Genomic DNA, 21,508 nt, shown 5'->3' with positions numbered 1-21,508 from the left:
CATCTACTGGGAGGCTCATCTGGATCACACTTCTACAGGAATCGTAATCCTTAATCAAGAGGATTATGGCAAGTAGCTAATCCTAAAAAACAAACACAAAGTATCTAGTGGAATTAAACTTCTTTTTCTGTAGAGCCCATTTCTCCTCCCTTTCTCTTCCTTGTGTCCTCAGTAATCTCAGACAATATCTAGAAGGGCTTGGTTAACTAGGTCAAGAATATCAAGACCTTATCTGCTACAGGGCAAACTCTCAAAAACATTCCTTTTTAGATAACAAGTAGCGTGTTAAAGAAGCAGACAAGCACCAAACCAATATATTTTTATTTTTTGTGGCACTATAGCGAGTAGAGAGGGCGTCTCAAATAAAAAATTCTCCACTTCTTTGGGAGTAGGCAGATGCGTTCCATCTCCCCTCATACCTCAAATACTCATCTGGATACAAAAATCAGAGCACACGAGCACAGAAGTAGACAGGATTGCAGTGGCTTTCTTGCAATAATAAAATTCTGTGTGTTCACTATGATCAAATATACTCAGAGTCTCTCCTGCACAGCCTGAGGACGACTATATATACACTACTGTCTCCAGTCTTAGCAAGACAGAAGACATCTGTTTTCATCAAAGGCAGTTTTGTTTGTATGCAAAAGTATCAAAGACAATGCAAACAGCAAGACTCTTGATAATGTAACGTCACCAGACTTAAAGTATTAACAAAATATCAAAATAATAATAAAATGTAACAAAATAATCAAAAAGATAACAAAATACTTAAAAATTCATTGCATGAAGACTAACAGTTTTGCCTCAGAAAAGTCTAAACTCAACACTATTCTGGTACCAAGACACACACATATGTAATATAGTTCATAGGAGTAAGTTTTAAAGCAATCACAGGCCTTCGCCAAAACACAACATTAATGGTAGGACTGTTGGATGAGTCAATAGCTCTCAAAGATCAATTGGATTACACTGTTGGTGTGTTAGAAAGTTACATACGATTATGTCCCAGAAGCCTAAGTTTTAAGATCCACTGTATAAATCAGGAAAGCATATCCCATAACAGAATTTACTCTGGCAGAAAACTTGAGATTAGAACAAGAGTAAATCCAGTATAGTCAATTACACAATGTGGGTCAATCTTTGAAGTTTAAGTGATCCAACAGGACTGAAGTACAAGGGGTCTCTCATCATTAGGACCTATTTTTTACTTTTATCCCTTGTTATATAATGTATAAAACCCACACCTAACCCAAACTCTGAATGAGGCACCTTACAATACAAATACAATACAAGGCACCATATAATTTTTATTGGTATCAATACTATAGAAAATTAGAGACAAAAATGTAGTTATCCCAATCCCCAGAGTTGGCACCTTCATTCTAGTTTTTAAAGAGATAAATACATTCTATGAAATGGTTCCTATAAAATTTAATTCGGACTATAAAATTTTCTGTAATGAATGAAAACTGGCCAAGTTGCATTGACAAAATAATAAATACTCTAGTAAAAACTCCATATCCAAAAGAAGATTTTTTTTAGAGATGAGGATCAACGCTATTTTACACAGGAACTCCTATGTGAAAGCACATTCCTAGCGTACTCATCAAAGTAAAGAAAGTAGAGAAGCGGGAACCTCTCACTGTCAAAGGTGCATGTGCAATGGTAGCACCCAACTACAGACAAATGGAACAGAATGCCAGGTAAGTATGAGCTCACTGGACAAGTGCTACTGATGAATGTGTTTTGCACATTGTCCAGTGGTAACCCATTGTAACAGGGTCATCATTTAAATGCTAATTAGGCTTTAACGTTAAGATGTTTGAAGAAAGATGTGAACAATTGCACTGCAAGGTGTGAACTGTCTAGCTGCAGTCTCAATTGCTCTCTAGTGGGTTTGTTTACAGCATGAAGGCCATCAAACTTCATTTTTAATGAAAATACAGATTTTGATTATGAAACTACAGTAGTTAACGCTAAGGAATGATGATGATGTTTGATTTTGACCTCTTTTCTAGTTTCCAGGCAAAGTCAAAAGGTCCTTTCCACCTGAAAGTTTGCATGTGCAGTCGCCTGCTGGAAAAGAATCTCTCTCTTTTTGGGGCAAGGTGTCAGGCGGGTGGGATGAAGTGTTTATGAACAATAACATGAAAAGTGACTACTAGTACCTGTCTGTTGGAATCACTTTCTAATGCTTTTTTGAAGAATCAGGGCTTGGAACAACTCCATGTGTAGACAATTAATTGTTCCTGATTCATTCCACATGTGGACACTCTTCCAGAGCACTTTGCTCCTGTTTATTTTAACCCACTTTTAAATGAGGTTAAGCTAAACAGGAACAAGGGACTCTTATTCTGGAATAAGAGAGTCCACACATGGAGTTAATGTCAGGAACAATTCCATGTGTAGACAAGCCCTCATTTCTCAGGAATTGAAGAACTCCAGTTGTGTTGCATTCACCAGTCCACCCAAGAACTAGTGCGTAAGATTGTTTTCTTTAAGCTGTTTAGTTTCATGTTATTTTAACAGACCCCACCCTCTATTACGTGCATCACTGTACCAGAAAAGGACAATATGTAGGCATGCTGATACAGACATGAATGTGACTGGGTAGGACCAAAGCACATTTCACAGGCTTTAATGAGGCTATATCCTGAACCCCTCCTGGAATAATAGGGTTTCTAATGGAAATGATGATAAATCTGTAGCTACATACAGCTGGACACTCCTATTAAAACATTCTTGGAGGCTACAGAGGAAGTATCTCTGATATCTACGTATTTAAAAATGAGAGCTTGGTCAGGTTTTTGGACATAAAAAGGTTTTTTTTTTCCCCTCTTTTTTTTAAAAAAATTTATTTTATTAAAAAGCTGTTTCCATACATCCTTTAGTTTGCCCTTTACGACCCTCAGTATTCAAAGGGAACACCGCAAAGCTTTATATTTTGCTACTACTGAATTTTCCTTTTTTGGATATACAAAAGGCATCCACATGTCTAAAAGTGCATCTTATCATGTTTGTTTTACACTAATCTGATGCGTGAGCTTTCTCCATGGCAAGGATATCCCAGACTCTAGCATACCATGCTGAAACAGTAGAGGGATTCTTTTTTTCCCCCACTCATTGAGCCAAGACAATCTTGCTTCTACTGTTTTTACTATTGAAAGAAACTGGGTAATTTTAATGGAACATTTAATGATTAGTCTATTTGTTCTCAAATTTTGGACCAGCAGTTACTGAAAAAAGGATAGATGTGTTCGGTAGATAATCTTAAAATTATTTACTACATAATGTGACCCTTCAATGAACATTGCAAAATATCCATAGATACAATTCATGAGGAGCCCATAGTCTGTGTATCATTCACACATCATAGGCAAAGCTTGCTGTGTTCATTAACTCTGTGCTCCAAAGCCCACAACAGAGAACTCTGCAGCACCATGAGGCCAAGCCTTGAGGCAACGTGCCAGGGTGTCAAAGCATCAGGACAAGGACGTTGAGATGTCAGTGCCACAATTATTATTTGTGTTACCATAGCACCGAGGAGCGCTAGTCATGGACCAGGACCCCATTGCGCTAGGCGCTGTACAAACACAGAACCAAGACAGTCCCTGCCCCAGAGAGCCGACAATCTTAGCACAAGACAAGAGATGACCGGTTGATATAGTCAGATGGGGAGCACAAGGGAACAATGAGACGATACTGAACAGTATGATGGGCAGTGGTCTCAGCAAACTAGTGGCCTAGCCACGGTAGGCACCACAGAAAAGGAGAGTTTTAAGGAACTACAGAACTAAAGTTCCCCCAGAGTCCCTGGGAGGCGGGAGCCTGGGGCACTGTTGGCGCTGCCAGAGCAAGTGGTCACCAAAATAAAAACAAAGCAAAAGACGACCCAGGTCTAACTGGAAGGCAGGGAGGGAGCAGAAAAGACCCCAGGAAGATGTGCCGAGTGGGAAGGTGACGTACACCTACACAGGTGCTGATCTCAGTCAAGGACTGAAAGGGTCCAGTGGCGAGAAAGTTAAGCTCCATGGTGGCATGTGGCCATGGGAGGGGAGATGGCTTGGGCTCTTACTCACTACCACTGTCTTTTCGGACCTTCAGCACTTGGGGAGTCCCATTCATCTCACGCCACAGAGCCGAGAATCATCAAGAACCCTGCACCTGGGGTTTCTACTGTTCCAGGCAGAGAGAGAGAGAGAGAGAGAGAGAGAAAGCTGAGGGGACAGAGAAGGACAGATGATAGATGGGTCTGAGAAAAGACGTGGATTCAGTAACCACTCAGTAACAAGGTTTCCAAACAGCAAGAAAAGCATCAAACACACATTTTAATCCTTGTTTAACAAAGTGCCTGTTAACAAATGGCTTAATGCCATTCTTTAAATTAAATACTGTTTACTCCTCCCACTGCTCATTGGCTAAGCTTCCACAGCAAGGCAGAAAAATCCCTCTTACCATTTCCAAGCTCAGGAAAAACAAAATGGAGAGCAAACACATTCTCCGTGTAACGTTTCACCAGAAGGTTTATTTTAGACCCTCAGATCCCTTGCAATACAGATACAACAGAATCCCGGCTCCAAGAAGTTTCCAAACCCGCTTGAGACAAGATGCAGAGGGGATGAAGGGTTAGAAACGTAGTAAGGCTGGGTTGGAGGGTAAAGGACTCTGCAAAAGCCAGTGCACAACACGACAGAGCAAGGAATTTCTCTCTTAAATAATTTTTTTAATTGGCTAATTTCTTGAGGACATCACAGAGGAAGTGGGTTTTAGGGGAGAGAGGACAGTGGCCTTTGGACCAGCTCATGGAGAGCTTGGAATAAAGCCCAGAGACATTGCGGGAGAGGTAGACAAATGAGGTACCTAGGCTGTCACTGTTTGCAGAGGGATGTGATAAGTGACCAGGCTGGTTAAGTAGGGAAGGACAAAGTACCGTAGGGCCTTGAAAGGGAGGAAAGGAAGCTTGGACTGGAGGTAGCGGGGAAAGAGGGACCAGCGTGATATGGCACAATAGGAGACTACGAAGAAGCTCTTTGTATAAAAAGCAGTTCTGTCTGGGATGGGGGCCCAGGGTGTGTAGAGGGGGTGAGATTATATGACAATCAGGATGGGAAGAGAGGAATGCTTTCACTACCTGGACAGAAGGGAAAAGGTCAGAGCTTAGAAATGCCGTGGAGAAACATGCACTGAGCCTCATAAGTGTTGAAGCAAATCCTGCATCTGCCCTAAGGGCCCTCCTCCAAAACCCAGGAACTCTGTGCACAGGAGGGCTTCTAAAACAAACCTACACCCAGGAGAAAAGTAAATTAGGAGCCGGAGTTTACCCCAGTTTCCCCCCCCCCCCCCACTTGCAACCACAGCAGAGCTTGAGCCAAAACCCAACTGTAATGCTTCCTGTCCCAAACTGGACATGGGGACTGCAACGTTCCTGACAATGTGCATCTTCCACCCCCACATCGTCAGGGACTCACAAATTACTACTAGCACAAATCTACAAACCCACCTTTCCGGTCTATTGTCAACTACACTGCCAGGGCTCTGCCATAAGCTCCTGTCTCTTTTCTAACGGAAGAGCAGCTCCTATTCCTACTCTCCTGTTTGATCAGCTCCCGCAGCAGAAACGTTCACCCTGACAAAAACTCCATGATTGGCATGTGCCAGCAGGCAGAAAGCCCTCAGAAATCAATACTTCTGAAATGCTGCCACTCCACTCCCAAGTGGGCGCACAGATTATGAGAACACCACTAACAAAAACATGTACTGCAGTGCCCTGAGCATGCCCCATAACTGTCAACTCATCTCTGGACAAGCAGGGGGCACACAATGGGGCGGCATGGCTCTGGGATAACAGAGCACAGTGAGGCACTGAGAATCAATCAGGACACTAGGATCGAGCGCATTTTCCCCTAAGACTAGTGTGCGTGTGTGACATTCTATACCTTGGGGGAGTGTACTGGAACCCCAGGAGCGGCGCCAGGGTTTTTGCCGCCCTAGGCGGCAGCGCTCCTCCTCAGTAATCGGCGGCAGCTCCTCCTCTGAAGCTGCGTTCTCGGCGGCAGGGGTCCTTCTGCTCCAGGTCTTCGGGGCACTTTGGCGGCGGGTCCCAGAGCAAGTGAAGGACCCGCCGCTGAATTTCCACCGAAGACCCGGAGTGGAAGAAACCCCTCTGGGCAGCCCTGGTTCTCGGCGGCGTTTCTGCGGCCACTTTTCTTCCCGCCCAGAGGAATCGCCGGCAAAATGCCGCCCCCCACATCCTGCCGCCCTAGGCAACCACCTAGGGTCACCTAGTGGAAGCGTCGGCCCTGTATAACCCCCATATTTCTAATTTTCATATAATCGTGATCTTACCTATAAAGCATGCCTTGTAACGTATGCTGAAAGTCATTTCTCTATCCATATATGTGTATCATTAATTCATATGAAGTTATGAGAATTGTGTTGTATGGTGGTCACTAAAACATGCTGTAAGTTGGGGAATCAGCCAGATATTCGCTCCCCAGAGGCAACAGCAAGGAAAGTAACCAACGCCCGGGCGAAAACAACGAGGAGTCCAGTGGCACCTTAAAGATTAACAGATTTATTTGGGCATAAGCTTTTGTGGGTAAAAAACCCACTTCTTCAGATGCATGGAGTGAAAATTACAGATACAGGCATAAATATACTGGCACATGAAGAGAAGGGAGTTACCTTACAAGTGGAGAACCAGTGCTGACAAGGCCAATTCAGTCAGGGTGGATGTGGTTCACTCCCAATAACCGATGAAGAGGTGTCAATACCAAAAAGAGGGAAAATTGCTTTTGTAGTGAGCCAGCCACTCCCAGTCCCTATTCAAGCCCAAATTAATGGTGTTAAGTTTGCAAACACCCGGGCAGGGTGTCAAACAACCCATCAACAGCCATTGTCCAGCAAGGGAGCTACAATGCGATGACTCACCTGCCTGAGGCCACACCAGGGGAACTGCTCAACCTTGCTTGGAGAGACTCAGCAATGCCCCCGAGACATGCCTGGACTTGTGCTCCCCAAGCACATGGACTGAGGGTAAAAAACAGACAGCGTGGACAAAGAATGGGCCCTTCTCCTGCCCCCACCTATGCTGCAAGCAACCAAGACACTGAGAAGATGACAAGACTCCAACACAGGAGATTGGCCCAGGTTTAAAGAATGAACCTGAAGATTAAGGACTGCAATATCCAGTGGGGTGAGAAAAACTGCTTCACCTAGTTGCTGCCCAGTCTAATAATGTTGAGAGTTCAGACTGTGTGCTTATATTTTATTTTATTGTGGTAACCACTCTGACTTTTGCCTATCACTTAATATCACTTAAAACCTACCTTTTATAGTCAATACATTTGTTTAATTGTTTATATTTACCAGTGAGTTTGTATGAAGTGTGGGGCAAATCTGCTCAGGTTTGCAAAGGCTGGTGTATGTCCACTCTCCATTGATGAAGTGGTGAACCAATTAATAAATTTGCACTGCCCAGCTTGAGCAGTGCAAGATGGTATATTCCTGGGGTACAGTGTTGGGAGCTGGGGGGATTTGGCTCTGATACCTGTCTCGGTGTGATCCATGAGTGGCTCTGGGAGCATTCATGCAATAGAGCTGGGTGTGGAGCTCCACATGCTGTTGTGCTGAGTGATCACAGCACCTGGACGGGTTGCTGCTGGTCACTAGCAGGGCATTGTGAGGGACAGCCCAGGCTGGAGACAGTTCAGGGGGCACAGCGGTCCCACAGTCCCAGGCTGTACCCCGGGGATGCCACCACAGCATGGACACCAGGAAGATATTTCAGTATTCCCGTTCTGTCAGTGGCTCACAGTGGCTATCCTCAAGCCGTACTTCCCCAAAGCACAGAACCGCTATTGGGTTGTATCACTGCTGGCGAAACATTTGGCAAGGCCCAGGCACACGTACACATCAGGACAATGGCCCTGACAGACTCCTGGGGAACCCCATTAAACATCCCAATTAACTTAAATGGCTATAAACCCAATAACTCACCTGCCCAATGATGCAAAACATAGAAAATTGTACTTATGGAAATTGGATTTAAAAAAAAAATTCTCTATAAAAATTATCTCTGGACTCATCTCTCTCCGTCCCTCATTTCCACTGACCAATAATGATCTAGAATTATGTGAACAAGGAGCCCAGTAAGTGCCACTCCCCTTCCCCCAGAAGACAGAACTCTGCTTCACTTTACAATATAAATAATAATTAATAACCTAGCTCTTTTGTAGAGTTTGCAATACACTGGCTAATCCTCACAATACACCCATGAGTTAGGTAGACAGGCACTGTCCACAGACTGACGAGGAAGAAACTGAGACAAAGGTTAAGTGATTTTTCCAAACCCACAAATCAAATCAGTGGCACAGCCAGCAGACCCAGGTCTCCTGCTCCAAATCGCACAGCTTGGCATAGTGATTAAGGCTCCTCCATAAAGGGAATGAGGCAATCGTTATTTCCCCCTGGGAATAAGATTCCAAAACAGCCTCAAATCTATCATCGGAGTGTCTCGCCAGATCCCTCTCTCCAGTTTTATTATGCAAATCCAAGTAACAGTGTAAAAGAGCATCTCTTCCTCACCATCATTTATGAAAACAAGGAACACGTCTATACATAGCGAATGGAACCTGAATTAGCCAACCTTCGTATAAATCATAACTAGCCCTGGAGGGCAAGTATGCATCCTCCCCACATCAGAGACAAGCAGCCAGGAAAGCAGCAGCCACACCAGACCTGCATTTCTTGTTTTGTTTTCTCATCTCCCTCTCCCAGTCCTGTTGTATTCAAGATGCAGAGCTCATCTCAACAGCGATTACAGCCCAAACATGCCTTCCAGGAGCTGTCTTGCCAAGCCATTGCCTTCATTCATATAGTGTTATCAAATTTCTAATGTTGGTGCTCTAAAGCAAATGTACTGTTACCAGCGCACTACTGGCACATTTTTCAGGAGGAAAACAGCTGCTCGTTGAATCTGTCGCTTTTCTTCCCTGCCATCCAGACTCCCTCTCAAATACAAACTCCCCCTACCCGGCTGCTTTTCAGCATTGCTATTCTGACCATAGTAAATACTCTATCCTGACTACAGATGGCTGATGTTAGTTCAGTATGGGATCTGAACCAGTAGGAGGTAATGTAACACAGTCTTGGAGGTGTCATGGTATTCTCCAAATCAAATTGAAAGAATGTGAAGAGCAATTAGATAAAGACACAAAAACCAACAGCAAAAAATTTGTAAATACATCAGGAAACCTGCCAAACAACCAGTGGGGCCACTGGCTAATCGAAGGGCTGAAGGAGCACAGGAAGACAAGCCCATTGTGGAGACGCTAAATGAATTCTTTGCATTGGTCTTCACTGCAGAGGTTGTGGGAGAGACCCCCCCCACACACACCCCCCTGAGTGATTCTTTTTAGGTGACAAATCTGAGGAACTGTCCAAGACTGAAGTGTCAGTAGAGGTGGTTTTGGAACAAATTGACAAATTAAACAGTAATAAATGCCAGAGGGTATTCACTCAAGAGTTCTGAAGGAAATCAAATATGAAATTGCAAAACTATTAACTATGGTCTGTAACCTATCACTTAAGCAAGGCTCTGTACCAGAGGATTGGAGGGTAGTTAATGTAACACCGATTTTTAAAAAAGGCTCTAGAAGCAATTACAGGCCAGTCAGCCTAACTTCAGTACCAGGCAAATTGGTTGAAACTACAGTAAAGAACAGACATGTAATTAAACGCAATCTGTAAGGGAAGAGTCAACATGGCTTTCGTAAAGGGAAATCACGCCTCACCAATCTATTAAAATTCTTTGAGGGTGTCAACAAACACGTGGACAAGGGTGACCCAGTGGATGTAGTGTACTTGGACATTCAGAAAGCCTTTGACAAGGTCCCTCACCAAAGGCTCTTCAGCAAAGTAAGCAGTCATGGGATAAGAGGGAAGGTCCTCTCATGGACCAGTAACTGGTTAAAAACAGGAACAAAGGGTAGGAATAAATGGTCAGTGTTCATGTGGAGAGAGGAAAAGAGCAGGGTCTTCCAAAGATCTGTACTGGGACCAGTGCTGTTCAACATATTCATAAGTGATCTGGAAAAGGGGTAAACAGTGAGGTAACAAAATTTGCAGATGACACAAAATAACTCAAAATAGTTAAGCCCACAGCAGATTGCAAAGAGCTACAAAGGGATCTCACTAAACTGGGTGACTGAGCAACGAAATGGCAGATGACATTCAATATTGATAAATGCAAAGTAATACACGTTGGAAAACATAATCCCAACTACACATACAAAATAATGGGGTCTAAATTAACTGTTACTACTCAAGAAACAGTTCTTGGAGTCAGCACAGATAGCTCTCTGAAAACATCCGCTCAGTTTGCACCAGACAAAAAAAGCCAACAATGTTAGGAAGCATTAGGAAAAGGATAGATAATACAGAAAATATCATAACGCCACTAGATAAATCCATGGCACGCCCACACCTTGAATATGGCATGCAGTTTTAGTTGCTCCATCTCAAAAAAGATATATTAGAAATGGAACAAGTACAGAGAAGGGCAACAAAAATGATTAGCGGTATGGAACAGCTTGCGTATGAGGAGAGATTAAAAGGAGACAACTAAGGGGAGATATGCTAGAGGCCTATAAAATCATAAATGATATGTAGAAAAAAATAGGGAAGGCTTACTTACCCCTTTGTGTAATACAAGAACTAGGGGTCACACAACTAAATTAATCAGCAGCGGGTTTCAAACAAACAAAAGCAACTACTTCTTCATATAATGCACAGTCAACCTGTGGAACTCATTGGCATAGGATGTTGTGAAGGCCAAAATTATAACCAGGTTCAAAAAAGAATTAGGTAAGTTCATGGAGGATAGGTCCATCAATGACTATTAGCCAAGGTGCCTAAATCTTCAACTGCCAGAAGCTGGGACTGGACAATGGGATGGATCACTCGAAATAAGAGTTACCCATTTAAGATCCACCCATACTCCTCACTGTTTTTGCCAACCGTTTGAATTGCCCCCCCCCGGAAAGTTCAGCTAGGAAATCTCTGGTACAAAGCCCAAGCATCACTGTCAGTATTTACAGTTCTCCCCCAAGATGCATTTCAACTATATATACTGTATACAGAAAAAAATGACAACTGACAGCAGCAGGAGGAGATTGGACCAGACCCAGCTCAGGTTACAGGGTCCCGGCGTACTCCACTGAAGCCTTCTGTAAAGCAAGGTCTCCCAGAGGAAAAGGAAACAAAGAGAGGAACTTTAGCTGTTACTAGTTTATTTCTGCAATGCCTGATGTTCATTGAGTCACACTTCAATGCTCAGAGCCCTGAAAACACTGCTTTTGAGGTGACATTTGTAGTTGCCTCATTACTCTTTTCAAAAGAGTTTTGCATCAAAGAGACAGATCTTCAAACAGCAGACACATGTACACATATACAATCACTTATTAACAGCCACACAGGAAATGGAACCACTATGAGCTGCTGGTACTGAAATAAGCAAAGCAGTTGCGTGAACAGCTAACACTGCACCAAGGTGACTGCACAGGCTGTCGTGCATTTTATGCTGCTGGGGAGTAATGAAAGGGCTGGTGTTTTATTCATAAACCTGAGTGGGCTTTTCAGAAATTTACTTTCCCCTTCCACCTCGCACTGTAACAGGACAGACTCTGGCTGAGTCCTACCTTCGTGTTCCTTTTCAGTTGTTCCAATTTTTTTCATCTTCTTTGGAGACTTCATGAAGAGTGGGAAGATAGTCCTCAGACCCAGGATGTCAACAAACTTGTGACAGTTGTCTGTGCCCTCGGGTCCAATCATGGCATGGTCCAGTACCTTCAGAGCACTGCTGCGAGAGATCTTTTTTTCTCTGTGAAAAGAAAATACCCGTGTTCAGGATGGGAGTGATGCATAGAGCTATGGAGTAAAGATTCATTTATAGAAGTTTGAAGAGGCTGTGTGAAAAGGCAAAATTAACATGGCAAAAACAAATGAGAAGAGTCTATACACAAATTCCTCTAAGTGTTTTGTTTTGTGATAAGCAGAAGTGTTAGCTCCCTGGATCTCTCCCTTTCAAATCAACGAGGGCAAAACAGCCTTCATGCTCTTCTGCTACAACAAGAGCGGTCTACCTCCAGACTGTCTTGCAAGAGGCCACACACAGAGCATGGTGCTCTGTGTGCTGCACCAAGTACTGTTACACCATAAGGACCAGGATTCAAATTTAGTGTGAGGTCAGCTGAGAGGACATGAGTAGAGTAACCTCCGTTGGGTTCCTGCTGGACAAGAGTCCATATCATGAAAGCAAGGAAGGGTTCCTGGTGATGTTAAGAAAACCACCACTAAACCTGCCACATTCAGAAGCAAATGGAAAAGGCACCTCTTTGTGCAGGCTTTCCCACAACAGTATGCTTGTTTTCACAGCCCCATTCGCAGGCGGCCGACGGAGGGGGCAAAGGGGGCAGTTGCCCAGGGGCCCTGGCGATTTAAAAGGGCCCAGGGGCCCCCGGCCGCTGCCGGCAGCACAGCAGCACTAAGGCAGGCTTCCTGCCCACCCTCGCTCCGCGCCGCTCCCAGAACCAGCAGGACAGCCCTGCGGCCCCTGGGGAGGAGGTGTCTTCATGCACTGCCCCCGCCCCGAGCACCGACTCCGCAGCTCCCATTGGCCAGGAACTTCAGTCAGTGGGAGCTGCGGGAGAGCGTGGAGACCCCCTGGGCTCGCCACCTAAGAACCGCTGCCAGAGGGATGTGCCAGTCTCTTTCGGGAGCCGCCCAAGGTAAGTGCCGACCCCTGGACTCCCTCCTGCACCCCAACACCCCCTGCCCTATCCCAGAACCCACACACAAACTCCCTTCCAGAGCTCGCACCCCACACCCCCTCCCGCATCCAAACTCCCTCACGGAGCCCGCACCCCTCATCCCCCCACACACCCAAACTCCTTCCTGGAGTCTGCACCCCCTCCCGCACCCCGACCCCCTGCCCCAGCCTGGTGAAAGTGAGTGAGGGTGAGGGAGAGCGAGCAACGGAGGGAGGGGGAACAGAGTGAGCAGGGGTGGGGGCTCAGGGAAGGGGCGGTGCAGTAGGCAGGGCAAGTGTCTTTGGGTTTGCACAATTAGACAGTTGGCAACCCTACCGGGCGGGCATGGGGAAGCCCTGGCCGTGCCAGAAGAGCGAGCCCAGCAGCGCAGCCGGCAGCTTGCTGGGCACCAGCCAGCGCAGGTGCAGCACCACCCAAATATCCGGCGGACTGTGGGCATAGCTTGTGCATGCATGGGGGCCCATTGACTGTTCTGCCATGGGGCCCAGAATTGCTGTCGGTGGGCCTGCCCATTCATCTGAAAAGACTGTCGACCTGCTTCTTGGTGGCAGGGAAGAAAGAGAGAAAGAAACTGATTAACTATAGGGAGGCTCTCAGATACGCTAGAGATGAGGACCATAGGAATATCGGGAGAGACAGATGTACCACAACTTCACTTATAGGGTATTGAAAAATAAACTGCCTTTCACAAATTGACCCCAAAAAATAACAGCACTGTTAAAATATATTTTCTATGCAGAGTAATATTTAATAAGAGTCCAGTCCTCAAAAGTGTTACGCTAGGCACCTTAAAATGTCCCCACAAGGTTATAAACAGACCTCTCTCCTAGCAATGAAGGAGGCTTGAAAACTCTTAACAAGTGTCGCACTCACCTGAGCTGGGAATCTGGCTCTCGCTATGATGAGATTTAAAAATTTTATTAAGATGAAGTTTAAAAAAAAAAGTGAACGGTACAGAGTTTAAGCATAGAAGTTTCTGGTTATCAGGGAATAAGGTACAGATTACTAAAGGCATGTTTCGGTGACTGCATCTAGTATGTTCTGTTCATGCTAATCACCCTGTAAACAGTTCAGAGCAGGGAGCATAGCTTGGGAGAAACTTCTGTTTCTTGGGGTACCACACACAGACCAAGTCAGCATTTAAATAATTAAAGAATAAACTTAAAGAAGTTTCCCACCCAACAAAGGTAGTGGAATCAATAATGGTTACCATTCCATAAAGCAACTTTTTTGGCTAAAGCTGAATTAAGAGTCTTTACCACATATGCCAAGTTCCCAGTTTGGCCTTTCTATGACAACAGTTAACAACATCAATAGCAATGAACACACTACATTTTTTCCTGTTGGGGATGATGTGAAATGTAGCAGAGAAAACTCAGTCTCCTGAAATCATGTCTTGGAGGGAAGCAGAGGGATTTTCAGACATTTGGTTTTAATAGGAATTTGTAATTGTAATGTTTGCAATTCACATTGTAGGCAGGTACCTCAGAAGTAGTATTTTAAATTCTATGCCCCTCACGAAAGTATATAGCCCATCGAAAAAAGTTACCCTGCCTAGTGTAACTGTGGATGTTTTCAATATACATTAAATGTCCTTTTTTTACATTCTGCTAAGACCTTGGCCTTGCTCATGCGAGTTATGCATTAAATTAAAAAAAAACATATAAAAATTGAGATCTGGGGGTTCAACCTTTTCCTTGCCCTATCCGTTACCTGCACACCCTTCCCACTTCAAACTCTCCCTCGCACTCTGGGTCAAAGTAACAAAAAGCTAAAAAATAAAGTCCTTTTTTTGGCTGAATAGCCTAAGAAATATTTTCAGAGGGAAGTAATTGCCTATTGATCAGCATTTAGGCAGGTTGCACAGAGCTATCTCTGGAATATTCATTGGATTTAAGTTCAGGCTTTTAGAGATCAATAGCTGTTTGACTGGACTGTCTAGGGTTGATTTTATTTGAAATATTTATTCTACTGGAGGGCAAGTAGTTTATCTTAGTCTCATCTGGGTTTATTGAAGTATCTTTTAGCTGAGCACTAATTCAAACACAAGCAGACGTGCAGCCCAGCAAATAGAGAGCGAGCTCCGTTTAAAAGAAGGACTCTAACGCACTATAACGCAGAGTCTCCCCATTGCACATAGCACCCTGTGGTTTATTCCTTTGCTGCTGTCCGACATAAGAGACGTATCCTTTGTAAAGTCTATTTCTTTAAAAGGATAGTTGCCAAGATTTTCCAGACCCCATATTAGCATAAATGTAAAGCCAATTATTATAAACCCTGTCTCTATACATCATCCTGTCTCTTATAAGCAGGGTTTTCTAAAGTCATTCAGTCCATCCTAGTCCATCGCATCCCCGTCGTGCATCTCTCCCATTACATTACGCAGAGGTCAGAGTACACGTTGTAACTCTCCCCCGCCACCCCACCCCCCACCAGAGCTGTAGTGTTATTTTTAATAGCAGCACTTACCGTCAGAGTAACAATCAACCTCCTGTGCACACCGCTTATGGACAAAGGAACTGTATGCATCTACCAGGGCCACTGCATGTGCTTCACATTCTCCTTTCTAAAAGGTTTTCACGCTTCAAATTTGTATTTGCCCCATATACATCAAGAGAAATAAATAATCATGGTTTTTGTAAAGAGAAATCATGCATCACCAATCTACTAGAATTCTTTGAGGGGGACAAGCAGCATGTGGACAAGGGGGATCCAGTGAGTATGTTGTATATTAGTCACTTTGAGAATCATAGAACTCGAAGGGACCAAGAGGTCATCTAGTCCAGTCCCCTGCACTCAAGGCAGGACTAAGTATTATCTAGACCATCCCTGACAGGTGTTTGTCTAACCTGCTCTTAAAAATCTCCAATGATGGAGCTTCCACAACCTCCCTAGGCAGTTTATTCCAGTGCTTAACCACCCTGTTAATAAGTTAGTAAGTTTTTCCTAATGTCCAACCTAAACCTCCCTTGCTGCAATTTAAGCCCATTGCTTCTTGTCCTATCCTCAGAGGTTAAGAAGCAATACAGCATGCTTGATGGACTAATGGACAGACCCTGCGAGGCAAACGCTGGGTAAAATGTCTGCGCTTAATCAAAAAAGATTCAGCAAGGAGACTAATTCTGAGCTTTGAAGGGATCATCGGGAACACCAGGACTAGTAAACAGACGAGAATGTTAAGAATCATGAAAGATGCACCTTGAAAGGACTATAGACAAGCTCTGTGGAGCTGTGCACACGCAGACGCATTTGTCTGATTTTGTGCCTTGTACTGCTCACATACCCTTGTTTGTGCTGCACAGTCAAAGAGGCTTTTGCACAGGTTAAGCAAAGCCACAGTGAATTTCTTCAGAATAGAAATGTCTGTCGTTCAAGCAATGGAAATCTCTGTGCACCCTCTCTGCTGCATTTGTCTGTGTGTGCATGCCTGCACCTTCAGTTAATAACCAAGATAGATTCACTTTATTCTTGCTACACAACAGAGATCCCTCTCAATATGTCCCTTGAGAACACGGTGGTCGCTTCTCTTCCAAGCCCTAACAGGGTTTTACAGCAAAAGTAATAAGCCTCGTGTCAATGTTTTCAAGGAAGCTGACAACACAATTCTGGTTTTCTCCCTTTGTTGCCTTTTTAAGTAAACTGAACCTTTTTTGCTCAAGGCAGCGCCTGAGATTCCACACTGCATAAAGTGCTTCCTGGCCTGCAGAAACCTGAACTGTGCTGGAAGAAAGACTTTAATTGAATGTGACATTTCTAAACCTCCTGTGGTGGCCACCATCTTGCTGATAAATTATCTCATTCGTGAGAGGCAGCCCATAGCATAAACAAGGCTCTATGCCTGGGCACAAGGTGCATCCTCAAGCAATTCTATCTCCTCTAGGTCTCAGACCTCTCTTCTGTCTCCACTGCCCACAGTTTCGGTCACCCTCAATCCTCTATTCTCCTGCTTCTCCCATAATTGCTTTATGCAAATCTGTTTATCTCCACCTCTGCAATATCAGCCATCTGCCCCTCTGCTGAAGTGCTCATCCAGGCCTCTATCTCCTCCTGATCTGACTGGTGCAACTCCCGTCTCAATGACCCCCCAGTCAGAGATCACAGACTTCAAGAGCAGAATGCTGCCACCCATCTTCCCACACATACAAAGGGCGATGCCCACCGCAGGCTATCTTTGAATACCACTGCTGGCTCTCCATTAATTCAGGGCTCAGTTCAAAACTGCCCTCATTATTGAAATAGTTGCCTCATGTGCATTGACTATTTCTTGTTTCCTCCCTCCTCTCATCAGCTACCCATCTTCTCTCTTGCCATTGTCAGCACAAGAACTTTCTCTGCAGTTCCTGCCATATGGAATAGCCTTCCTGTATCACTCTGCTTTGATTCGCTATGCCTTTTATTTTTAACTTTAACTATATTAACCCTGTGGAACATTTTAGCATCCATTTAGTTAAGCAGAATAAAGATGCATCATATAGAGGCCCAGTATATAAAGGCTGAAAATCAATTTCAGCTCTGCTTTAATAAGAACATTTGCCCAGTTTTTGTTGAATGTGTCACTTAAAAATACATTAACTGAAGACACTCAACACTGACTATGGTTTGCTATTTAATGGGAGAGTAGATGAAGGCTGTGCGCAGTCCCCAAGGGAAGTAAGAAAACAAGTTCACACAAGGTGCAAGTTTCCTTTGCTGGTGGATATATAGTCTTAAATCTCAACATAAGTAACCCAGACCTGTTTTCATTCCTTTGTCGTCCATGGGAATCTCGTGGGACACTTTATCTGCTAAGCTAACCATTCAGCTGAAGGACACCACACTGTCTGGCAGCTCTGGATATAGGATCTCACTAATGGAGCAGTTACACCAGTGATACAGACCTGCTAACATGCTTGGAAGCACTAGACAAAGAATATAACATGCTCCTTGGAAATAGCCAGGAGTCAAGCCACAGAACATTCCTACCTAGCTCTCCTCTCTCCCACACCAGGTGAACGAAACATCTGTTAGAACAACTTGGGAGTTGTTAGACCTTGGGCGGGTGTAGGGGGGGGGGGGACTACATACACTTAACTTCTTTCTTAAACTTCTTCAAACTTAAGCTAAAAAACACCCCCTGAAAAAACAAAACAACAACAAAGGAACCAGCTGCAGGAGTATAAAGAGCATGCAGTCAGAAGTGGGGGCAACCCAGTTAATTGCACCCAATGCAGCATGTATGATTACCTGCCCTATGGGCAGATGGCGTACGTGTGCGGTCGGTGCAAGGAGCTCCTGGCCCTCAGAGACCGTGTACGGGCTTTGGAGACCAGGGTGGCTGAGCTGGAGGAGCTAAGCGGGACAGAGAGGTACACAGATGAGACTTTCCGGGACACAGTAGAACGTCCCACCCCCGGTCTGACAGCCTCTGTGTTGTTGAGGAGGATGAAAGTCTCAGGGAAGGAGAACATCCAACCGGAGCACAGGGAAATGATCCCATAGTTGGGATCCTCCTTCCAGATGATGTCATGGTATCCTCTCGCACTGAGGATACCTCTCTGGGGGAGGGAACTCCAATTATTAGGAAGAGACAGGTATTAGTAATGGGAGATTTGATCATTAGAAACATAGATAGCTGGGTTTGCTATGACCAGGAGAACCACATGACTTGCCTGCCTGGTGCAAAGGTTGCGGATCTCTCAAGACATCTAGATAGGCTTACGGATAGTGCTTGGGAAGAACCGGTGGTCGTGGTACATGTGGGTACCAATGACATAGGGAGGATAGGAGAGAGGTCCTGCAGGCCAAATTTAGACTGCTAGGTAGGAGATTGAAGTCCAGGACCTCCATGGTAGCATTCTCTGAAATGCTTCCAGTTCCACGCACAGGGCCAGTTAGACAAGCAGAACTGCAGGGTCTCAATGCGTGGATGAGAAAATGGTGTAGGGAGAAGGGGTTTAGATTTACTAGGAACTGGGGAAACTTTTGGGAAAGGGGACGCCTGTACAGGAAGGATGGGCTCCACCCTAAACGAAAATGGAACCAGATTGCTGGCACTAAAATTAAAAAGGTTGTAGAGCAGTTTTTAAACTAAGGGCTGGGGGAAAGCCGACAGGTGCGGAGGAGCCGGACAGACATATCCCTTAAGAGAGGATCTACTGATGGAGATTCTCTATGTCCTAGTAAGGAGGAGAGGATGGAAGAGGATAAAATACAGGTAGGATCTGATGAGAAACAGTCAAATGAAAAAAAAGTCTCATTCAATTACATCATGTAATGGCAGACAGCTAAAAAGTGACAAGTTTTTAAAGGGCTTATATACAAATGCTAGAAGTCTAATAAGATGGGTGAACTAGAGTGCCTCATATTAAATAAGGATATTGATATAATAGGCACCACAGAAACTTGGTGGAATGAGGATAATCAATGGGACACAGTAATACTAGGTACAAAATATATCAGAAGGAGAGAACAGGTTGTGCTGGTGGGGGAGGGGCATTATATGTGAAAGAAAGCGTAAAATCAAATGAAGTAAAAATCTTAAATGAACCAAACTGTACCATAGAATCTCTATGGATAGTAATTCCATGCTCTAATAAGAAGAATACAGCGGTAGGAATGTATTACCGACCACCTGACCAGCATGGTGATAATGACTGTGAAATGCTCAGGGAGCTTAGAAAGAGTATTAAAATAAAAAAACTCAATAATAATGGGGGATTTCAAATATGTATCCCCAATTGACTGGGTACATGTCACCTCAGGATGGGATGCAGAGATAAAGTTTCTTTACACCTTAAATGACTGCTTCTTGGAGCAGCTAGTCCTGGAACCCACAAGAGGAGAGGCAATTCTTGATTTAGTCCTAAGTGGAGCCCAGGATCAAGTCCAAGAGGTGAATATAGCTGGACCCCTTGGTAATAGTGACTATAATATAATTAAATTCAACATCCCTGTGGTGAGGAAAACACCACAGCAGCCCAACACCATAGCATTTAATTTCAGAAAGGGGAACTACACAAAAATGCGGAGGTTAGTTAAACATAGGGTGACCAGATGTCCCAATTTTATAGGGACAGTCCTGATTTTTGGGTCTTTTTCTTATATAGGCACCTATTACTCCCCACCCCCTGTCCCGATTTTTCACACTTGCTATCTGGTCACCCTAGTTAAACAGAAATTAAAAGGTACAGCGCTAAAAGTGAAATCCCTGCAAGCTGTATGGAAACTTTTTAAAGACACCATAATAGAGGCTCAACTTAAATGTTTACCCCAAATTAAAAATCATAGTATGAGAACCAAAAACGAGCCACCGTGGCTAAACAACAAAGTAAAAGAAGCAGTGAGAGGCAAAAAGGCATCCTTTAAAAAGTGGAAGTTAACTCCTAGTGAGGAAAATAGAAAGGAGCATAAACTCTCACAAATGAAGTGTAAAAATATAATTAGAAAGGCCAAAAAAGAATTTGAAGAACAGTTAGCCAATAAGTGCATCAGAAGCAGGAAGCCTGCTACACAACCAGTGGGGCCACTGGACAATTGAGATGCTAAAGGAGCACTCACAGACGATAAGAACATTGAGGAGAAACTAAATGAATTCTTTGCATCCGTCTTCAAGCTTGAGGATGTGAGGGAGATTCCCAAACATGAGCCATTCTTTTTAGGTGACAAATCTGAGGAACTGTCCCAGATTGAGGTATCATTAGAGGAGGTTTTGGAACAAATTGATAAACTAAACAATAAGAAGTCACTAGGACTAGATGGTATTCACCCAAGAGTTCTGAAGGAACTCAAATGTGAAATTGCAGGACTACTAACTGCAGTCTGTAACCTATCATTTAAATCAGCTTCTGTGCCAAATGACTGGAGGATAGCTAATGTGATGCCAATTTTTAAAAAGGGCTCCAGAGGTGAACCCGGCAATTACAGGCCACTAAGCCTGACTTCAGTACCGGGAAAACTGGTTGAAACTATAGTAAAGATCAAAATTGTCAGGCATAAAGATGAACATAATTTGTTGGGGAATAGTCAACATGGTTTTTGTAAAGGGAAATCATGCCTCACCAATCTACTAGAATTTTTTGAGGGGGTCAACAAGCATGTGGACCAAGGGGATCCAGTGGATATAGGGTACAGTAACTCCTCGCTTAATGTTGTAGTTATGTTCCTGAAAAATGCTACTTTAAGTGAAACAATGTTAAGCGAACCCAATTTCCCCATGAGAATTAATGTAAATAGGGGGGATTAGGTTCCTGGGAATTTTTTTTGCCAGACAAAAGACTATTACACACACATATACATAGTATAAGTTTTAAACAATTGAATACTGTACACAGCAATGCTGATTGTGAAGCTTGGTTGAGGTGGTGGAGTCAGAGGGTGGGCTATTTCCCAGGGAATGCCTTGCTGCTAAATGATGAACTAGCACTCGGCAGAGCCCGCAAGGGTTAACACATTGTTGTTAATGTAGCCTCACACTCTACAAGGCAGCACGAATGGAGGGAGGGGAGACAGCATGGCAGAGAGAGACAGAGACACACACCTTGTGTGTGAGAGTCGCGCATTGCCCCTTTAAGTACACTGAGCCCACTCCAAGTACTCTGCCTTTTTAAGTAGATCAGCCAGTTGAGACAGCAGCTGCTGACAGCAAGCTCCCCCTGTCGCGGAGTGTGGGGGGACTCAGGGCCCTGCACCCCCGGCGCCCT

General features: G+C 44.2%; 1 protein-coding gene across 1 annotated transcript in view; it reads right to left on the bottom strand.

Moving 5' to 3' along the window:
* CTNNBL1 (catenin beta like 1) overlaps window positions 1-21,508 on the bottom strand; it is a 75,851-nt gene that overhangs the window by 28,212 nt on the left and 26,131 nt on the right. Inside the window, exon 11 of the mRNA XM_029911778.1 lies at window positions 11,700-11,881. Coding sequence (XP_029767638.1) covers window positions 11,700-11,881 — 182 coding nt within the window. The remainder of the gene's footprint in view (window positions 1-11,699; window positions 11,882-21,508) is intronic.

The sequence above is a fragment of the Terrapene carolina genome, unplaced genomic scaffold (assembly GCF_002925995.2).
Source record: "Terrapene carolina triunguis isolate 2854851 unplaced genomic scaffold, T_m_triunguis-2.0 Scaffold130, whole genome shotgun sequence".
NCBI lineage: Eukaryota > Metazoa > Chordata > Testudines > Emydidae > Terrapene > Terrapene triunguis.
Note: the sequence above shows the minus strand (reverse complement) of the source record. Positions and strands in the feature narration are given on the sequence as shown.